Source organism: Bemisia tabaci, chromosome 3 (assembly GCF_918797505.1).
Source record: "Bemisia tabaci chromosome 3, PGI_BMITA_v3".
NCBI lineage: Eukaryota > Metazoa > Arthropoda > Insecta > Hemiptera > Aleyrodidae > Bemisia > Bemisia tabaci.
The window spans coordinates 18,702,292-18,725,181 of record NC_092795.1 but is presented as its reverse complement, the minus strand read 5'-3'; the positions used below and the strand labels follow the sequence as shown (position 1 = coordinate 18,725,181).

The window sequence follows — 22,890 nt, the reverse complement described above, 5'->3', positions numbered from 1 at the left end:
GCATCCAGCTCTTTGGCGCCTTTTCAAATTTCTTACCCCTTTGTTTAAAAAATGAACAATGGCCGGGCTGAATAAAGCCGGCGAGTTTCCTATTTTCTTCCCGCCCGGCAAGCCGCATTATATTTTTATTCGGTTTTGTTTTCCGATTCTGATTCAGTTGTTAGTTATTTTACTCGCGTCATCATTATCACCGATGCCATCGATGCCAAATTGACGGGGAAACGTTATCATTATTGGTGGGCATCGAACAGAGACAGAAACGGATCCAGCGATTTGGCAACGTCGGATTTTTTCCATTTTAACCTATGCTAAATAATCGATTCTTGTCGGAGCACCCGGTCCCTCCAAGAATCGATACATTTCCACGGGTTTAAATTGAGAGAAAACAATGTTGCCAATTTGCTGGACCCGCCAATGATAGAGGTGCGATAATTAAGTTAAGACTCTTAGAGTCCAAAAAGTTATTTTTTGGGTTCAAAGTTTTATTCTCCTCACTTTTTGTCCGCGCGTTTTGAATGTAATTTACGCGTGTTTTGATGACTCAATTCGCTGAATTCTACAGACTAGAGAAAAAATGGTAGAATTTTTCCAAACGCCAGGTTTCTTCTGACAACATTAGATGGTGATACTGCCACTTAAATTACGGAGATCAGCCATATCTGCATAATGAAGCATAATGGTTTCCTTCGCACCTTAAATTTGGCAACGATGGCAGCGTGCATTCACACGGATCACTCCGCATAAAATTCTATCATAATTTGAATGAAATCTAAAAAATTTTTTTGTTAAGACATTTTAGAAAAGGTAAAATTTTGAGTAAATTCTTATGGCAGAATGGCTTACGATAAAGCGGAGCGCAGAGATTATTGTTGCAAATCAGAGGCGCAGGATTGCTGCAGTTCAAGGATCTTAAATCAAATATTTAATCCTTGAATGAATGAAGACTCCCATTCAGGAAGTTAATACACCGCTCCCTTCCATTGATAAAATCAAACTCATCGGTTTGGAACGCAGTTGTTTCTCTGGTGCTTCTTCTTCTTTCACACGTCCGACGTTTTATTCGTTTTCACACTCTCAACACCTCCATACTATCCGCAACGCTTCAGCGCACCTGGCTCACTCGGCTCCGCCGCCGGTCCCTACTGTGGGCAACACGTCCAGAAAAACGATTTAAACGCTTATCTCTCCAATTTGCACGCCTATCTGGGTGAAATTATCTCATTCCCCACTTTGTGATCGGAGCTTTTTAATTAGCGGGTAAATAATTAAACACTCAGCGAACTTTTTTTGTTCTCGTGTAAAGCGTGTGCAGGTATCCGAGTAATTATGTCAGCGCTCTAACAAGTTTGTTGTTACGTGTCAATTTTGTTCCGAAGACGAAGACTAGATCGGGAACGGCTCTTCATCCTCATGCATCGTTCGAGAGATTCACGGGTTGTTTGGACTCACCTCGCGATTGTGGAAGCGAGAGGTTAAGTTTTATGGTCTGGTCGAATCCGAATCTAAACTTGTTTGCGTTTTAATGTTCTCGGATCAGGGGAGGACAGCATTAGAAGGTGCTCGGCTCCAGCGGCGTGGCGTGCTTTGCGATATATCGATTGTTACGCCGTTTAAACCTATGGAAGAGGATCGATAAACAAGGTGTTCGCAGCGAACACCTTAATAATCGATTCTTTACCATAGGTTTAAGTGGCAGAACAATCGATACATCGCAATTCACGCCACGCCACTGCTCGGCTCTAAAACGGTTACTTTCTTCACCCTTTTTTTTAGTGCGGATTGAAACGTGAGATCTCAATTAGAGGACTGATAACTGACGAAACACATCCGCGATGATCTATCATCGACTTGATCGAATGACTCATGTTTCATTCAGTGGATCGGTTGCGCTGGTCATAGGGTTGTGCTGGTTTTTATCGTCGAGTCTTACAGAAAAGCGAAACATGACGTGACTCATTATGTTGGCAATTTTTCTCAGCTGTGGTTCCGAGGGTACATGTTTCATGGTTAGTTTTTAAATGATAATACTTGACAAGTACAGAACTTTCCAACTATTCGGATTTTTTGCAAAATAGAAATGTCTACATACAAATAAGGGGGCTCTTTCTTGTCTTTTTTTGTGCAAAAAACATAAAAGTAGTTTTTACAGGTACATTATCATTTTTATGATAAAAACTCTCTGGTTACTAAAAAGTCCCAAATTGATAATGGCCGTAACTTAGCGAGTTGTTCGAAGATTTAAAAATCCTCTATGGTACACGTTAATGGAGCTCTGTAGAACGACGATCATCAAGTTTTCTTACTATATGAAAAAAGGTCTCTCTTGACTTCTTTCAGTTTTCGGCCGTTCCAGAGAAATTGGATTAAGGGACTTGTTCACTGTTAGAAACGAGGCCTTAGTGTGTGGTTATTTTTTTTTAGAAATTATTGCTCTCTTCGATAGCACAGAAGAGTGGTTATCAAATGACCTTGATCGATACATCACTATCCAAGCAATGCCGTTTATCTATCGAGGTCATTCGATAACGCTTTAACAATCAGCCGCTGCGTTATTTTAAATAGGCCCAGCGCATGCGCCAAGACTAGGTGATGCGCGGACTCCCTGTATAGTCACGGTGTGCCGCAAGCCGCAAAGTGCGCAAGAACCCCAGCGTTGCTAGTTTGAAGATGAAGTTTGGGATCGGGAGATTAATATTTGAAGTAAATTTTCAACACAACTGGCAACACTGTGAGTATCGCGTACTACGCCGCGCTGTGGGTAAGCTTGAGATTCGAGGTCTGCGATAGGAATTTAAATTCCACGTTTAAAAGTTATAAATTGCTTACAGTCAGATCAGAATTGTGTCGAATGCTGAAAAAACTGATCAATTCGCAAAGAGGGTTCTAAATTTTCTGAACAATCTTTCTGTGATTCGCAGCCGAATTTTTTTCTAGGAAGTTTTTCACCACAACAAAATTGCATTAATTTTAAGTTGGTAAGTCTCTTTTGCCGAAAAAAAAACGTACGGTAAGTTTTATAGTAAGTCTAGCAAGAGAGAACTCGAGGCTAAAAAATTGCTAGGCAGAAATTTTCAAATGAAAAGTCGAATTGGTAAGTCATGAGGTGTTAAAAGAACGGACGAATTCTAAAACGCCTTCAATTATTCGTATATGCAACGCGGACGTCCTAAGAGCACGAATAGTTGTATCTCGCGTGAACCGTCACGGCGCACGGCCGTGGAGCGTGGTGGATTTGATGGCTGAGATGCAAACACTAACTTTTAACCCCTCGCTTTCTCTTTTCCCTTTTCCTCGTCGCATTGAAGTTTCCGGGACGAGACACCTACTTTTTCGATCCCTTTTTTTTTCCACAGGAATTTTATTGGATTAAAATTTCGAAAAACTTTTGACAGAACTTCGTCTGAAGACATTCATAAACAACTGTCCATCTTACGATTCAACGACGAAACGATGCATGCGATAGATACAATTGATTTCTGTGACGAAAAAGAAAATTAACCGGGAAAGCTTATCTCATCTTTAAGTCTAGATCTGAAAACGAACTAGGAGGATAAAGATAAACTTACTACGCCCAACCCTATAGACGTTTTGCTCCCGGATATAGGTGATAAGTTTCGAATAAATTTACGTATAAATTTCGTAAAATCTGGCAACACTGAATGAGTGAGCGCAGCGTGGTCGGTCGGTATCAAATATCAATTTCACCGGCAAGATTTATTACTCATGCAAAATAATTAATGCTCGGACAATTATAAAGTCAACTTGCGCAGTTGCAGTAGCGCAAAGTATGGAAAGTTAGTTCCAAGATGTGTTTATCTTTGGTTGCGTTGCCGTCTTGATTGTGTAGCATGGCTTTCGGCTTTCGAGAGGTTCTCTAAGCACCCCTTCCCACTAAAATCGAAGTGCTCAGATCGGAAACCTTACAAGAAAGCTATGATTCCACAGAACATTTCGGAAAACGGTCGATAGCCATGAGATCTAGACACAAACTCGCAAGAGTGCACCGCGGCACCCCCGTGACGGCCCTAAATCCCAATAGACTGATTTAGTGGCTACTTCATGGCTCAAATGTAAACAAATACATGACCTTCTTTCTGATTCGCACCCTTCGTGCCTTAGATAAAATGCGTCCAAGTGTTTTAGGCCATCGAAATTTCTCGTGTTTAATGAGTCCTCAGTGGAGATGTTGCATGTGTGAGAAATTTGCGATTTGACTGTCTTATGTAAAAAATCGCGAGAAACACGATGGTGCCACTGGTTTTCTCTGAAATCAACTCCCAAGCTCAAAAAAAGCTCTCAAGTTGAGGCTAAAATGGAGGGGATATCCCACGCTATCCTGAGAGTCCACGTCTACATCAAGACAAACTCTCCATGCAAAGATAGGGAACAAATACATTAGCAGTGATGCCGTGTTTTCAGTTTTGGAGTCCCCAAATAAAGTGGCAGCCCTGTCAATGTATTTGCTCCCTACCTTTGCATGGAGAGTTTGTCTTGATGTAGATGTGGACTCTCAGGATAGCGAGGGATATCCCCTCCATTTTGGATTTTTGGCCTCAACTTGAGAGCTTTTTTTGAGCTTGGGAGTCAATTTCAGAGAAAACCAGTGGCACCATCGTGTTTCTCGCGAACTTTTACTACAGAATCAACAGTCAAATCGCACATTCCTCACACATGCAACATCTCCATTGATTTATGATCTGACGGTGACTAAATTGTAATAAATTAGCACAATTAACTCCCATGGAATTGAAACATGAGCCTCTGAATATATTCTGATTTGAACCACCGAGTTCAATATTGTATCGAATGACGTAGTCACTAAATCAGTCCACTTATCACTATTAATGGGTGCATCGATTCGGAGGCTGTCGCGCGCGGATTGGCAACCGCGCGCTCTCGTGCTGGAAATATGCGATCTTGTAAAAAACGGAGCATTTTATTATATGAGCGCGAGATAATTTAAAATAAATCTCGCGGCGCGTCGCATCCAAAGACATTGAATTCGCATCGGACGTCGGGGTCGGGTCGGTTGAAGCCGGGAGGGGGGACGGGGGGGGGGAGCTGACCGCGGATCGCGGTGCGTCGCGACGCGACGCCGCGCCAGGCGGCCGGCATTCGTCCGATCGTGTGCGAATGGGTGGGATGGGATGGGAAATTGGGTCTCGGGAGGGGGCTCTGGGGGGGCTTGGGGGCCACGCCTCCGTGCTAATAACTCGCAGCGGCTATTCTTCCTATCCGCCGATATGCTCCCGCTCTGGTTCGACCGTTCTTCCCGCTCTTTCGCCCGTTCCTAGTTTCCGATTAACGCCCAAAAAATTGTATCGGACCATGGGGTCGGAGGGGGGAGTGGGGAGGGGGTGACTTAAAATCGACTGTGAACTCATGCTCCGGGGAAACTTTAGCTGACGCAGAATTTCACTTGAGCAATATAAAATTTAGTTTTGTGAGAGAAAAAGGGGAATTTCCTCGATTTTCTTTTGCTTCATCTGAGAGTCCTTGATGAACTATTATCACAGTGTTTTTTAAACAAAATTTTCTACTGTCGGAAATGGTAGGAAATAGAGATATATGTTTAAAAATGAGAAAATGCATAGCCTATTAGCGTCATCAGGCGGCATTTTCCATTCATTTTATGCACGTGTATCTTAAAAAATTGGATGGTTTTGTCAACTGTTTTGTCATAGTTTTGATCTCGTCTAGTAATTGTCCAATTTAGAAACCGAGGATACATAATCGTCCGCAGTTGATAGCGATCATTTGAGTAGGGTTAAGAAACCGGGGTGACTCAATTGTATCAAATTTTTCTGAAATTTGCTCTTCTAAAAAATGTATGGTTGTGGTGACAGCGATGGAGGTTTCGAACATACCGTGCTGAAATATCTGTTTAAAAACGATTCATCTGACATGCTCCTTAAAAAATGTACGTGTTACTAGAAAATATACTTTCGTACTGAAATTGAGATATCTGAAGATTTAGGAAGAGAAACTTCAAGAAAGCTTACCTTCAACTAAAGATGTTAATAACGTAACATTGGCAGCTTTTCTCCTGCCTGCAGGTAAATTCAGGCCGATTTTGTCTAATTTTTCCCTAAGTAATTTGCCTCCATTCTTTGACTTGGCTCTGAAACAGAAACATAATATTGTTTTAACATGTGATATCCGCGTTATGGCATAGACTTTACCTTCTTCTGTCAACTATGAATACATTGTGCATTGAAAAGCTGAAATGAAAAACGTACATTAATTCGGCAATGCCAATGAGAGTATATTTTCCTTTGACTTTAGTATTCGCACGAATAAATGCAACGTAAGTTTGAGATGTAGTGGCAACTCTACTGGTGAAAATATTGTCATTTAAGAGGAGAAGCCCTCAGTGCCCCATAAGAATTGAACTAAAAATACATTGTATTTATTGGAACATTTACAACCCTGCCTGCGCGAGTAATCAGGTCCGTAATTGATTAATTGCCGATTCCTAATGTGCGGCTAAATGTTTACGATGGCGCGATCTAATAGCCCCGAGAACACTTGCACGTATTAATATCTGCATGGATCTCAACGCCATGTAATGAATGACTTTCCGTTTCCTCGGTTTTTATTTGAAACCATTTCTGAGTGATTGATTATCTTCCTGCCTTCAGAGCGGAGCGGAGAGCCTTCCCAAAAGACGTGATGGTCTGTTTAATGATGCAAGTTCTAAAACTCATTGTAAGTACTGTAATGTCTGATAGCCACACAGTGATCAGTGTCCACTCTCGCGTGCAGGTTGAAAACAGTCGGTTTTTTTTTTATGCATGTAAAACAACTGATAGTAATTGAAGCGCGGTACTTCACTCATAATTGATTATTAATGATGTTAATGATGGATTTAAATGGAGAAAAAAACAGTTGTTTTGCAATATTTTAAAATTGGGGGATTTCATTTAAAAAGTTTAAAAGCATCTACAAATTTTAGCTACCGACTAGTAAATGTAACAGGAACCAAAAATGACCCACTATAATCACTCTTCGAATTGGTGGAAGAAAATCAAATCATTGTTTCTTGTAAAAATTAATAAGTAAAGAAATACGCTCATCGGTTTCATTAAAGAATCGGTAGAGAAAATCGACGAAATTTCAATCCGAAAAGAGGGTGCAGTGGAAAAAAGGGAGAGAAAGGAGATGGGATATTCGAAGAGAGAGGGTGGTTTTAAAACTTGGCGCTCGCATTTCGCACGCAGAAAAAGGTAAACGAAGCTTCTTATACAGATGCGGAAAGGCTGCGAAGTTTCGAATAAAGACAAGATGAAGAATATTGTGTTTTAGGGCTTCAAACTTGAACGCTTTCATGGAGGACTGACTTTCGTGGAGATTGTTTTAATCGTGAACAATGATATTTACCGCTTCTACATTTTGAATGCTAGCATTTACATTCATTTTAAGCGTAGCTGTCAAAATAATCAGTCAAAACTTATTATTAATAATTGCTGAACTAATTATAAGGTAACTGGATTGGACAAAAAGCAATTCATTTTTTCCTCACCGTAAGCCATACAAAAAGTGCTAAATCTAACTAAATCTAAACTTCTGACGGCGATGTGCTTCAAATTGACCATGAATATTATGTCAGGGTGTCTACCTAAACAGGCTGACCAAAAATCAGTATTTTTACAGTACATCCCCGACAAATTCAGTACCTCCTCCATAGAAAAATTCAGTACTTTTTCAGTACCTCTTTTTCACGAAATTCGAAAAATTTCAAAAATTTGAATTTCTCGCTCAAATAGGGACAAAGGTGACAAAAAAATGAAAAAAATTCCAGACCTTCTTGCGGAATTCCGCACTTTTTCAGTACTTCCGGAACGCCCTTAAAAACTCAGTACCATTTCCGGACTTTCCGGGAATTTCGGACCTGTGGACACCCTGAAGGTATTCCAGTGAGTTTTGACAGTAAGAACTGGTTATAAACATTCAAAACGTTATTTTCCTTGAATTTGAGTTCTCTTTTAGGGTCTACGGTAAGGACAAAAAGTCTTAAAAAAGTAAAAAAGTTTATTGAACAACCCTTACACTCCTTTGAACATAATTTGAAAGGGGTAGGTGTATATATTTCATAAAAGAGGGTGGAACGTACCTCCTAAGGACGCCTCCGAGGAGGGATGCGTTGAGACACTCGGGTGGTGATAACCGCCTTCGAACCTCTGCTATGGTCACCTTATACTTGGCGTTGGAACTCAGGAGCGACAACCGACCGGGGACGCTGCAAAAAACATCCCCCGGATTCGCCGAGCCACCTAAAACTAAATCCTTATCTTGCTCGCCCAGACGAGGTTTCATACCTGCAACACAGAAAGAAAAAAAATTAATACAAATTCCATCTGAGATTCAAACCACGTGGTTCCATTCGTGGCTTCATTTGGCAAAAAGGAAACAAGCTCATCCATGTAAGCACCTACCTATCCAAGGGAAACACACTGTTTTTAAACGAGCGAGAAATAGAGGTTCCTTGTTGCAAAATTTTGTCTACTTATAATACGCGACAACATTTTAACTTGGCAAAAAAGGAGAGAGGACTATCCAGATGGAACAATTATTACATGATATTTACACGATTTCTAGCGCCAGAATAGCAAAATCCTCAGCTATCAGCAGTTTATGAGGGTATAAACCCACTTGGGTTTCCATCACTTTTGTACAAAGAAGAAAGTTTGATAATATTAGAGGAATAATTCCTTCACATCTGCTTCAATTTTCCTTAACCTGTCCTAACTTCTTTTAGTTACACTGAGATCGCGAAGGGGCTGAAGGTATTTTTATATTTTGCGCGCGGGGTATTTACCCTTCGTTCATAATCTTTGGCACCGTGCTGCTTAACTATGTGCTGCTTCACTATATGTTAAACTTCTTAGTTCGTTGACACCATGGCCTACTAAAAAGAGATGTTTGACCGATGGTAAAATTGTCCGCTATCAAAACTCAGGGATTGCAAATTCAGTCATCTCAGATGCTAATGTCGAGTTGCCCCTTCAGACGTTAGGAGAAAAGACGTATTGACGAAAATGCCACGAATTTCACCTCAGCATGGGGAGAGAGCTTCAACCCGTCTTCCTCCTTTCGATGTCTTCGCGACCTCCCCCAGAAATGATTTCCGGAAATTAATGGAGGCTAGATTATTGAACTTAATTCCCGATTTATGAGGAGGGGACAAACACGAGGGTCGATTTTTCCGTTTGCTCAGCTCTGACACCCGAATCAAAATGATGGTTCTTGGCTCTCAGTCGTTCCGCACACAGGATATACTTGTGAATATTTATTTCCATCTTAAATTTTTAAAATATTTCACCGAGCGCGCATGATTTGATTGGTTCATTACTCAAACCTTGTTAAGGAGGTAATGAAATTAAATCTTAGCGTCGTTAATTGATGTGACTTTGATATAAATCGTTATGACACTCGGATTAATCCGGAACTCCAAAACTGAGCATCTCCATCGGATGGTTCAAAATTTGTTTTCCCCCTATAAAATAAGCTTGGAGCGGAAATTTTGAAACGCTGCGACTGGGATACGTGGTTTTAGAGTTTATTCATCGATTCATTTGAACTGCCATGCTACGTAAAAACGCAGTATGATTATTCAAACGTTGACAAATTTCTTCTTTGAAAATATCTATTTTCGAAGAAACTTATGAATATTATTCCTTGAAATTTTCATGATTTTTAAATTAAATTACGAACAAAATCCTCTGCAAAATCGGGATAGAAATATTGATACTTTTGCCTGAAAGTTCGTTATTTGTCGAAGGAAATTTTGCACCGCCTGATAGCTCATACGGTGTTCTTACTTGGCACGGCAGAGATCGACTCGTGTGCTCGATGGACTTGGGAAAGCAAATATTTATCGACGGAAGGAGTGGAAAGGGTTTAGCTTCGACCCGAGGATTCTTCAGGAACTTCGATCGGGAGATCTTGGAAGCGCAGTAAAAGGAGATTTATCTGGGCCGCACAAAGCTGTATTAAGACGTTTCATACCACCTGTCAAAGGTCTGGTCCCTGTCAATGTTAATCGTCGCACCAGATTAAGAGATAAGGGCTTTTGCTTAACAAGTCAATGAAGTCAAGCTCATAAAGCGATGAACGACTGCTCTGCTGTGCTCTCGGTTGTAAATTACTCTTCCAGTTCTTTATGCATCAACACAGCGTAGTCTAGTTTGTGTGTTTACCGCGCGAAATTTCATGCTCTGCTCAGTTATTTAATTTTAATTGAACGCTTCTTGTCTCGTGCCCTGGATTAACGCAGTGGCGTGGCGTGATTTGCGATATATCGATTGATTTGCCATTTAAACCTATGGGAAAGGATCGATAGACAGTGTGTTTGCAGCGAACACCTTAATAATCGATTCTTTACTATAGCTTCAAATGGAGAAATATGGATAAACGATCACGCCTCGCCACTGGATTGATAAGCAGAGCTTGTGTGGGTAATTGCAGCACCATGGAATGGTTTGAGATCTCAACCGTGCTTTTTTTGAGAAATTTCATTTATTGGTTGCAATTGCCGCGGCTGAAACACGCTCTGGAGCACAAAAGAAAGCTTCGAAAGTGGCAACAAAGTTTACGATCAACTTTCGGCAGAATGTTTTTTTTCAAACAGGATACTTGGCTTTCCGGGATTCGAAGGAAACGTGTTGGTTTAATTCCGCAGTGAACTTGCTCGGTTTATTGCTTGACGCGTCATTGACCAGTCAGTGTTTATTTTTGGAAATATTTTATTGGCTAATCGGCCGGAGAAATGTTTAAATCCAGTGTTCATCTTAGGTAATAAAGTTGAGCTTTAATATTTAATTTTTTTCTGACCCTACACTTCAGCTTCGAGCGCATCAATAATCTTTGCTTGATTATGACAGCCGAATGACGGGTTTAGAGATCTCTTTGACAGAGAATGATCGGTATGATAAACTTGCCCCCTGGGCAAACCCCTTAACACAGATTAAATCGATCATCAGGAAAAGGTGAGTAAGTAATATGTCTATCATAAATGGTTCACTTCCAAATAACACAATTTTCCTCGTCTTTCCTGGAAGCCTTTGCAGGGCGCTGAGGGGTAAAAAAAGAAAGAAAGAAAAACAGTGAAATTATACACTTTTCCGGTAATTACTGGTTCTTAGAATACCCGGTGATTTTACTATGGTCCTGTTAATATTACGAAATTTTTACCCCAAACTCGGTGATCTTACAGTATTTGGTGTAAAAAAAGTCAATGATATTACTCAGAGAAACACGTAAAATCCTGAAAAAACATGAAATTCATATTGGAAAAAAAAAAAATAAAACTATCGGAAACAACGTAATTTTACAGGATTGTTTTTCTTCATTTTTCCCTCTGTTTTTCATTGGTCAACTCGAAATTTTGGCTCTAAAACGTACGTACACATCCAAAATTTTCAAAAACCTGCAAATTCGACAGGAATAAAAGATTCTTTCAGAATACCAACCCGTTCACTGAGTAAAGTATTTCTAACGTATTCCTAGATAGAGGCGTCACCCTTCATGACTCACTCCATTTCTTCACACCGCCATTTCTCTCTCACTTCGCGGCTATCGAAAGGGCTAATCGCCGGCGGCGAAATAAGCCCCGGGAGGAGGGGGCGGGGCTCAAGTTCTCGGCAGGGGGGAGGGGGCTCTAAAATTGGTCCTTTTAAGTGACGAGAGCCCGCTTCGCGACTCTTTTTCCGAATCATTGAATCTAATTTTGCAATTAAATAATTCTCTCATTGGACGGCTCGAACCCTCTCCGCAGTGACGAAAACCAATCGGGTCCTAGAGTGAGCGGGCACGAAAATTGACTTCAAGTTTGCCCTCCTAATTTCCTGCTCTCGGTCGGCCCTGCAAGCGCTTGCTCGGACGGAAAAAATCTTTCAGTGAACTTCCCGCCCGCCCTGTTTTTTCAACCGTGTATTTTTCACTGGATTTACCAATTTTCCGACCCTCGATCCCTCTCTCAGGGCCCTCCTGGACGTCTGATCGGAGACGAAAGTTTACATACGATTGAAATTTGAATTGGACGTATTTCTGTCACACGGAACTATGTGCATTGTGACACGAGCCCTGTTATACATGTATTCTTATAGGTCTCAAGGCTCATATCTTAAGGCACATAGTTCTGTTTGATAGAAATACGAGGTCCGTTAGATTAGAAACCGGATTTTGGTCATAACTAGCCCACAATGCGTCCGAATTAGGTTTTCTTGAGCTCCCCTGATAGCTGGAAATATACTTAAGAACGCTACGTTCACAGATTTTGTTTATTTTGATTAGTGTTTATTCTGTGTCATCTTGAATACGAGTAAGTCAGGTGCGTTTTGCGATTTTCATCATGCGATCACTGATAGAGCAAAGATTCAACATTAAATTTTGTTTTAAACTCGGTATACCTTGTACCGAAACTTTTGGTATATGCTAAGTAAAGTTTACCATGATCATTGTATGAGATGTTCTCACTGTTTTGAATGGGTTAAACGATTCAAAACTGGTCAGGAGTTCGTCAAAGATGAGGAGCATGGGAATCGACCCTCAACGGCAACTGACATTTGTCACGTGAAAGAAGTTCGGGCAAAAAAGCTCGAAAATGGTCGTTTCGAGCTTGTTGAACAGAGTAATATTTCTGAGGGCTCTGTACATACAATTTTGATAGAATATGTAGACACGCATCGAGTTTCAGGTACATTTGCCCCTTGATTGTTGTCCGTTGAACGAAAATCCAACCAAATGTCAATTTCCCTTTAGCTGCTTGAACGTTCCAACAATGATCCTACATTTTTGGATAGGATAATTTTCGGTGACAATACTTTAGTGTACGGCTACGATATGGAGATGAAACTCCAATCGTCCTTGTGGGTTGAAAAATGTAGTGCAAGACCGAAAAAAGAGAGACAAGTTCGGTCAAACATAAAAATCGCAAAACACCCTTGAGGTTGCCTTATTTCAAGCCACATACCAACGAAACTGATTAGGATTTTTCAAATTTGTGAACGTAGCGTTCTTAAATATATTTTCAGCTATCAGAAAAGCTCAAGAAAACGTAATTTGGACGCATTATCGGCTAGTTATGACCAAAATCCGGTTTCTAATCTAACAGACCTCGTACGCCCAATTGCCGCGTCTAATCACTGTATAATCAAATTGAAGTATTTAAGGCAAAAATGTTTCAAAGGAAAAAGGCCATAATACACCAATGCTCTTCATTGCAAGCGATTGAGAGGAAACACGAAGCGTCTTCGATTTGATTCGAATTGCAATTGAAAAGGAAGGAATCAAGCCACGTCAAGATCAACCCCCCCCCCCCCCAAAAAAAAAAGAGGGGGAAAACGGGTTTAAAGTTGGGGGTGAATTTCGACGTCTACTTTTACATTTAAAACATTGTTACTAATTTTGCCAGATTCATGACGGACACGACTGATTTTTTGAGGAGTAAATTTACGGTTGTTAAAGCTAAAACCTACTCCAAACTCAATTTTCTCCGAAATGTGACTTGCCTCCTCTCCGTTCACGTCGCGAAAAATAAAAATCATGGGTATAAAACTAAAATAGCAAGCCGCGCGGTAAAATTATACTACGGTGGTAGCAACACTATGAAATGAATCCCATAATTTTGAATAAATTGAATTGAACTATATTTAATTGTGTTTAATTTAGATTTAATTTAGAATTTTTGAATTGTTTAAAATTTTCGTAACATTAGTTTTATTCATTCCAAAGAGTATCTCTGCGCGGAAAAAAAGGATCAAACGTATTGATGATAATTCAAAAATAATTTTTTTCCGTGCATATTCTGAATTTCGGCGGAATCATTAAAACTTTGCCGCAAACAAATTCTTACGCAGATCAATAAAGGTGAAGTGAAATTTAAATTAAAATCCATGCGCTTTGATCTTCAGTAGACGCGAGTACAATAGACCGGTCCGTGTTATGGTGTTAGAACCCAGTCTGGTCATGAATGGTCGGTCACTCCTTTACGACCGGTGCGGTTTCATGGGATGCAATAAGGAAACTGATTCGTGCAACACGCTTTGACAAATCGATAAATTGACTCCTTATAGCCGCAATCGCTCTTCTGCCGCCAATATTCCGGGATTCTTCCCAGCACCCAGTTACGAAAGAAATTGGATCGTAAAACCTACCACACCTCGATCGGCTAGTTGTGCAGTGACCGTACTATTAATTCTACCTCTTCAGATCTTGGATCAGAAGCCATTGAATGCACTGATTTACTGACTGCAAAGAACCTCAGCGACAGAAATAAAGGATGATACGAGCGTCATTGACAGTAAGTTGTGATAAAAATGCATAGGTTTTGAACAAATTTTGAAAGTTCTCCTCTAAAAAAATGTTGCCTCCTTCACGACTTGGCTCAAATGTTACCACTAAAACACCATATCTTTAAAATACGTTCAAAGGAAATTGGAACCACCCACGAGGGGTAGTTAAAATGGAGAAATTTTACGATAATCTCTGTAAAGTTGACTGAATTTTACGAAATTTTGTGAGCACTGATCAATCCAGAAGGTTTTCTATAATTTGTACAGCATTGAGTATTTTTTTTAGAATTTTTTTCATTTCGAAAAGAATCACTTCATTCATTTTATACGTTACATTTGAGGCTAAAAGTTCCATCAAGAAAGCGAGAAAGGAGAAAGCACAAAGGAGAAGAAAAACAAAGGGGAGAGGCCAACTACTCAGAGGTATTACTCGCACCAGCTCCTTGACGTGAACTGTGCGCAGGTCTCACACTGTGAACTTCTACAAAGTCACTGTAATTAGTACATTACTTGTTATTCTCATGTCTCCTGCTTCGTCAAACCCACTTCGAGAGGGGGCAGACGGATCAAAAACACCTAAGAAACACACGGAAGAAAAAAGTCGCGACGCATGTGGTCTCCAGTGGCGAATAAGTAGCAAGGGAGCGACTTTGACTCTTTATTTTGAGCGAAAAAACGGGAGAGAGGAAACGCAGTGGATAATTTAATATTTTTCACACCTTATATTGTGTCTAATTCATTGATTAAAAGCCGCGTACGAATGACGGGGCTCCGTCATTATAAGGGTGGTAGGAGCGTTCGAATCCGCCTATTTAACGCCTTTTTAAACAACTCGACAATGTCGAGGGGCTAATCAGCTGCCACGGGTTCGCGGGGGGTAGTTGACGGCCCGGTCCTCTCAACAGATGTTTACCCGCCTATTATATTCATGCTAATCCAGTTTTTTTCGGGGGCCGCCGATGTGAACTGCGGAGTGTGTTGACGTCCGGATCCGGATTTCTTTCACCGACTCTGTATTGGTTTTGCGATTTACGGATTTCGATCCGATTTCGACCACCGCCGGCTTTGCTTCCGGAACACTTGCTCGTGTTCACATGAATGACAAGGACAGAAAAGAAACTATATGAAAACAAGCGGAGAGTTTAGGGTGTTTTTATAGGTCGATTTGTCCGTTTGGGAGAATGATACCTTGAGTAGTTTACTGGAAAGAGTGCCTCTTTATTTTGTCTATAATATTTTTAGATTTCATTCTTTGAATATTTAAATGTCAGAAAGTTGGTATTACTATCGTAATGGAATAGTTCAGTTGAGTGACCGGGTAAATTAGACCTAGAACCTGGGTTCAGTTAAGTTTGTCGTGCAAAATATTGCCGGAGCGACTTATTCTACATTAATTTCGAATGGTTTCCTATTTCTGAGCATAGAAAATTCAGTGATGCTAAATTTTGAGCTAGCTCTTAATTATTCTAGTCAACCGTTATTTCTGTCTTTCTTGTTCTCCTTATTCCCTCCTCCTCTCTGTTTATCTATTCGATAGAAACACAAAAAGCCTTGAAAAATATTGATATTCCACACGATGTTCGTCAAATAATCACTTAATGGTGAAAAATACCCATATCATTTGTTATAGCTACTTTTAATAAAGAGTTTGTGATAATCAACACTAATTTGGCAATTTTAACTATACAGTTTACTCATTTATTTGTTCATTCACTGAAAAAAAAAACTCCGGCCGTGGGAGCCGCAATTACGGGCTATATAGACATACCGTCCGTTCCGGGCTCAAAGGCCAAAAATTCCGGCTGCTGGAGCCGTAGCTTCGGCCTCTGAACCCGGAGCAATCGAAGTTACGCCTCCAGCAGCCGGAATTTTCGGCCTTTGAGCCCGGAACGGACGGTATGTCTATATAGCCCGTAATTGCGGCTCCCACGGCCGGAGTTTTTTTTCAGTGTTGTTTTTCAGTGTAGCTGATCGATAAACAAGTTATCCTAAAATTTAAGTGGGTTCTGGCAACGTTGCGCAGTGCGAGGAATAGGCGGACAAGAGCAGGAACACAGCGCAAGCGCAGTGTGTTACGCGTTGCAGGGGCGGCCAGGCGCAGGCTCGGGGCAGGGACGTGAGACGTGGGCGGTGGTGGCAGTGGCCATGTCCAAGAGACGCGATATGACGTCGGTCCTAGGACGAAAAGACGTACCTCCGCTTCCACATGAGCCCCAAAAAACATGAAGTCATATGGAGAAAAAGGCTCATACGTGGAAACTGAGGTACGCCCTTAAGTCAAAGGAGCGACGATGAGTGGTAGCCCCGGCGTAATTGCAGAGTAGCTACAGAAGCTACGTTGCGTCCGTAACCTGTAATTAGTTAAAAAGGGTCTGCTCGACCACTGCAACCAGCTCCCTCCTCCCCCTTTTGTTCCCTCCCCTCTCCATCTCTTCCTCCCCGCGTTTTATCGCCTGATTCCAACACGTACTCGCGTCGGAAAGGGGTTCGACGCTGATTTCGGGACTCCGGGACGCCTCGAAAATCGAATCGCGACTGGGTTGAGGGAAAGGCGGATCTTGGTTGATCGATTTTCGATCAATTAAAATAAAATATAAGAAAACTAAATTAAGGAAACTCAAATAAGTATAATTAGTGGGTGAGAAATTGAAAAATAAGTAAGGAAAAATAATCACGAACGAGATGCGAAAAAATAAATGCGTAAAAATTAAAGGATTGTTAATTAATTTGATTGACTACAAACAAAGTCAAATTGGGCAGACCTTTTTAATCAAATTTGACCATGCTCTGCTTAATGAGTTCGCATGATATTTTTTGTATATCGCGGGAAAATTGCTCTGGGCCTGGGTACTAGAATGGTACCGTCTAGATTTCGGTCCGCGATTTGGTGTCCTGCGGGGTGATTATTGAGCTGGATAGACAAAGCTATTGACAAAAAATACCAAGGGAGCTACCAAGGTAGTGATTCTATTTGTTGAAATGGTTGATTCCTGTGAAAAAAGGGAGAAAAAAAATGATGAACTAACTATAGGGTCTCTCATGAATTACCGTTAGTTAGTCTATCACCTACCTCATTTGTTCATTCCAACCGCCCACGCCCCGCTTCCACCAATAGGATCCCTCCATACCCCTTTTGTCTTATTTGTCTATCTCTAAAGCTCTGTCTATCAGTTTCAATAATCGACCCGCTGGACGACTGGACACTAATCCGGATAAGGCTGGATCACAAAAAAACAAAAATCTGCGTTTAATTGCTCAATTGAACAACAGATTTAGAATGTATGCATGTAGATCAGATCTTAGGAAGAAAATTGGACAAAAGTTTTGCAACATATGAAACAGCTAAAAATATATGTAGGGAAATGTTACTGCCAAAAACTTTACTTACTCCTAAGAAGGGGAAGATCACTGATGAATCCACCATCTTCAACATTTGTACCCTGAAACAAAAAGAACGGGACGTCAGAAACTTCGAAGACAGTGATATTTTCAAATTCGAAGAATAGTAAAAATAATAAGGCATTAAATGAGGTATACTTAACAAAGAGTCAAAAACAACTGCCAATTTCAAGTTTTGCTAATCTTCTTGCTATGTCTCGGCGTTGAAAATTTGAGTATCGGAGGATAGGATAAAAGCAGAAAACCAAAGTTTCGACATTTTTGGCACTTGGAACCTTTTAAAAATGATGGGTTCGCTTCCGATCGAAGAATCCTGCCTAACTATCACTCGGTCACCCGAGTCCTGTGACCAAGCACTTTCAACTTTATTTCTTAATTATTCTCCATTAGTGTGACGGACTTGCATGAGTAAAACAAGTCCATCTCGCTCCTGTTAACGATTTCATTAGTTTTTAAAATCGCAACAAAAGTAGTGCGCACGTGTGAAAACGAGTGAAAAAAACCGAAAAGAAAAAAATTAACGCGGATCTTTTGGACCATAAAAAAGGAAGAAAAAAACTGGAAAGAGGTGACTGTGGACAAAATAAATTTCAGGTCGCCTTATGCGCGTGCGTGTGCGAGAGAGAAGGAATCGATCAATGAGGGGAGGGGAGTGGATTAAAACCCATTGATGAATACTAAATAGATTACCTTGCTACAAATCCGAGTTATTTTACCAGTTGACACAATTCAACTCTGTCCAGCTGTCTGTGTCCTCTCGGTTTTACTTGATTTCCCTCCTTCGTTTGTTTCTGATAAACGCGGGTAGAAAAAATTAATTTAAAAAATGCAAGAATTCGGAATAAAAAAACAAACCGAATTTCGAACACAGCGGGAACGCGGCGAGGGAACTTTCACTTCCTTAGTTCCACTAATTGATAAAAAGTTTTTTTTCACTCTAATTTCTCCTCATTCCCTTCAAGCAGTGTGACCGTTTCAAAATTCCAGATTCGTACTTCTCTGTCCTTGAAGAATTAAATCACACAGAGGACCGATGACCAAGAAAAAAATATGACGATGACATCAGGTTAATCAACAAGAAACCAAAACAACCAATTGAGTTGGAGCTCCAAACGGATAAAAATTATGTTCTAGGGAGGGGCCCCTCCTGAAGAATGATCCCTTGAAATCTATTGGCCAGTGCTAGAATTCAGTCAGGGTTAATTAGACTACATTTTGCGATTGGGAACTAAAATTTCTGGCTCATCCGTGAACACACTTATGTGCGTGGGGAAACAGGTGGGACATACGTTGTTTCTAAACTGAGCCAGAAATCATAGTTCCTAATTATTGAAAAATGCAGTCTAATTATGCATCTAGTTATGTCTACCAGCGACGCGTGTTAAGCATTGTCAGATATCTAGTACTGGTTTGTCTCACGTCATGAGGTGGCTGATCTTGGAAACTTAAAGAGTAAGAAACTCCAAGAAAAGCGACACTGACACAGACATTTTCATGCGCTAAAAGGAAAAATTTCGGAGCGCACAGATCAGAGCAATGCTCCGTGCAATATTGGCCTCCAAATTTGGCAAATGAAGTGCGCATGCGCTCAAGTTCCTCTTAACTGAACTCCATTTTAAAACGTTCCATTGCTTGTTTAAATAATTGTAAGGTTCTTAACTACTTTCTGCAACTGGACGGCCGCACGAAGGGCAGGTGAGCCCCTCGTCTCTGCAAAGACGTAGTAAACCGCGGCTCTTACACCGTTCAGCACTCATCAAACGCACACCTTGTCTCCCTTAACTGATATTAAACGAAAGTCTACCAAGGGAAGCTATTAGCCGCGGAACTCGCGCGCTTCAGGAACAGTGTTGCCATATGTAGAAAATACTGAGATTCTGACACATGAGTAAACAAGAGCTCCGAAGGGATCACTGAAAAAAAATCTCGGTGTATTTACTGAAAAAATGGTAATATTACCAAGAATTCAGGGTTCTATTTGATCCCAGTTTTTCTTGGTAAAATTAACATTTATGGAATTGGTAATTTTACTGAGAAATCACGGTAAAATTATTGAACTTTCTCGGTAATTTTACTGGACCTTGGTAAAAAGGCCAATATTTTTTATTGACTGTGGTAGAATTACCGAGATAAAATGGCAGAGTTACCGGGAATCGATTACCAAAAAAAGTGGTATTCTTACCTGGAAAAAACAGTAAAAATACCGGTTTTTAGGTAAGCTTACCAGTAGTCTGTCTTGGTAAAATTACCAATAATTGGTAAAAAAAAAGTGAGATGGTAAAGGTACCAACGGACCTTCGTAAAAATGCCGAGAATTTTTTTTTTCAGTGATGTGGCAAGACGGCTCGTGTAAGCGGACAACCAGAAAATCTGTTCCAACCAATGATTAGCTCCGCCGGCTGCCGTTCTGGGCTCCGGAGCCCGGCCGAGGAAAAGTAAAAATAATGGAAACGTTGACAAGCAGACATTAATTTTTTCTGTTTTTATCATAGTAATTAGTGGGAAAGATGCGCCGTGTCTATTCCGCTGGCCTCTCGGCCTTAATGGATTGCTCTTCGCAACATGTCTGACAGCTCATAATTTTGACGCGCGTCTCAAATCGTTGACCCATTGCAGGCGCGCTACCCGCACCCGTACCTGTGCCCGTTCCAAAGTCCTTGCCGGGATCCGAGGAGTTCCCTGCCGAGACTGGGGAGTCTGGGGACCAAGTGGAAAGTGCTCTATTTTCCCTCAAATGTTCCCGAAAAACTTCGATACAAAAGCAGACATTTACCAACCGAAGAAACGTATCTCTGTTCCAAGGCTGCAAATTTGACGCAAAAAATTTACACCCCCCCCCCCCTCCAAACTGGTCACAAAAAATTCACCCCCCCCCCCCCTCCAAACTGGACGCAAAAAATCAACCCCTCCCCATTTAATTCGACTGTGCAATAATCGTCCAAAAGTTATATTAAATTAACGAAACGTGGAGGAAGGAGAGAGATGGGGAAGATTGGATGAAGGAGGAAAAATAAGGGGAGAAAGGAATGGAAGCAGGAGGTCCACAGCGACGACAACAATTATGACAACGTCGCTACGGACACGAATGACAACGAGACCCCGTAAAAAGCCGATTTTCAGTTGAAAAGTTTCGGCAAGAAGTTAGCATGCAAACAAAGTTAGGAAAACCCCGTACCTCCCAAAATTCAGACCCGTTTTCTGGACTTTGTTAAAAGAAGTGAAAAAGAGAGAAATATAAAATTAAAAGCCCGGAAGGAGTCTATCGGATCTCTATCATCATCTGTTTTCCTTCCTTTCTTCTTCTTTCTTCTGCCCGGAAAGATTATCCTCCTTCCAGTCCTAAGTATTTTCGAGAGAGGGTGTAACACGGGATTAATACTTAAATCCCTCCTACTGTTGAAGTAGCACACTAACCGCGCACCGTCCAATCGGCTGACAGCGCGGCGCGGCGTCGCGGTGAAAAAGTGGCATGTATTTAGAGGCAACTTTTAACCGCGGCTGAAATGACTATAACTGATAATCTCACAAGTACCTTTTACACCGGACTCCTACCGGACTGGGTAAAAACCACGGATCTACATAGGATTCCCATTGGAAGTTATGCGGTTTTACCTATGAGGGCCGACTTAACAAAGATTACGGGCACGATCGGGTTCCTCCTCCCGGTCCCGCTATCTCGCCTCCTTCGTAATTTTCTCCCTTCGTTCCTCGGATACCAATTTGCCGTGGCGTGGCGAGCTTTGCGATATATCGATTAATCCGCCATATAAATCTATTAAAAAGGATCGATGATCAAGGTGTTTGCAACGAACGCCTTGATAATCGATTCTTTACTGCAGCTTCAAATGGGGAAATATCGATAATCGATCCTTCACGCCACGCCACTGCAATTTGCCGTGGTCCAAGGAGCACAAATACACGCACTTAAGACCAATAAATTATACAACCTTTGACAACCCTTGACCGCTAATTACCCCGCCATTGAGGGATTAAAACTGATCGGCATTAATCACGGCTTTCATCGGTCAGAGAAACAATTAAAACGCGTTAAAGAGGTCAAGGCCGTTATTTTGCTTTCGAGTTCTTTCGTGCCACGCAAAATCGCTGAAAAATTTAAACAATCGTGCCATTTTTCCTAGATCAACAGAGTTCGATCGGTCAAATTAATGACATCCCTCGAGTCGAAATTTTATTTGGTGCCTTGCGTGGTGCGAAACAAATACTTAATTGAAGACTTTGTGGGTAATTTAGCCGGATCGATTCGAAGGAAAAATTAAAACGTTTTTAAGAGCAGAATATTATCGGGGCCATTTGATTGGTTGCTTAGGTTTTGGCACGTGCCATTTTTAGAAAGCCATTTAAACTAATAAAAAGGTGATAGGGATTTTGCGGAAAACAAATGCACAAACGTTTGGGCACTAAAGCCTGACATTCAAGTGCACTTTGTTGGGAAAAGGCGAATGACACGGAGGATGTCAAGAAGATCATTATTTCATTTCTTTTTAAGCATTTGAGAGACATTTTCCATCAAGTTTGATTTCTTTTCGTCTTCCAAAATTACCCCCGACAGTCATTTTCCCTCCACAGTCTCCAGAAATGCGAACATGGAAGCTCATCAATACTCAACCAGATCTAAAATTAGTTTTTCTGTTAGAATTTTCGTGTAAAATCCTCTGGGTGCCCTGGTTTCCTCTAGTCATACAGACTTTTCTCCGATAATCTTCCACTCTCCTGATTATCTAGGTTGCTATCAATTCTGCCTTCTAAATAAGATCTAAAGTTAGTTTTTCTATTAGAGTTTTCGTGTAAAATCCTCTGGGTGCCCTGATTTCTTCTAGTCATCCAGACTTTTCTCCGATATTCTTCCACTCTCCTGATTTCCTAGGTTGCTACCAATTCTGCCTTCCACAAAAATCCCGAGCAAAGCAACCACGCGCAAAAATTTCCCGAGCAGGAGCCCAAATTTCCCGAAATTCCGGCGGAGAAATGGAGAAAGAGGCGCGCGGTGACCGCATCCGAATGCGCGGAGGAACCCAGAAGGTCATCGGGTGAATGGTATATTAATTAGTAAGCATGGAAAATAATGAGTCCCGGTTGAAGAGATTGATTGACTCCGGGTTGGAACGGATCATTAATCATTGCTGAAATAATTAAAAAATCCTCCTTGGCCAAAGCTCACTCTTCGCACAATACCCAG

At 41.1% G+C, this 22,890-nt stretch overlaps 1 protein-coding gene across 3 annotated transcripts in view; it reads right to left on the bottom strand.

Annotated features, from left to right (window-relative positions):
• TfAP-2 (transcription factor AP-2) overlaps positions 1-22,890 on the bottom strand; it is a 133,315-nt gene that overhangs the window by 14,255 nt on the left and 96,170 nt on the right. For all 3 annotated transcript variants that reach the window (XM_019061968.2, XM_019061967.2, XM_019061969.2), the window contains exons 4-6: positions 17,683-17,734; positions 8,114-8,318; positions 6,003-6,121 (exon numbers count right to left, since the gene is read on the bottom strand). In XM_019061968.2, coding sequence (XP_018917513.1) covers positions 6,003-6,121; positions 8,114-8,318; positions 17,683-17,734 — 376 coding nt within the window. The remainder of the gene's footprint in view (positions 1-6,002; positions 6,122-8,113; positions 8,319-17,682; positions 17,735-22,890) is intronic.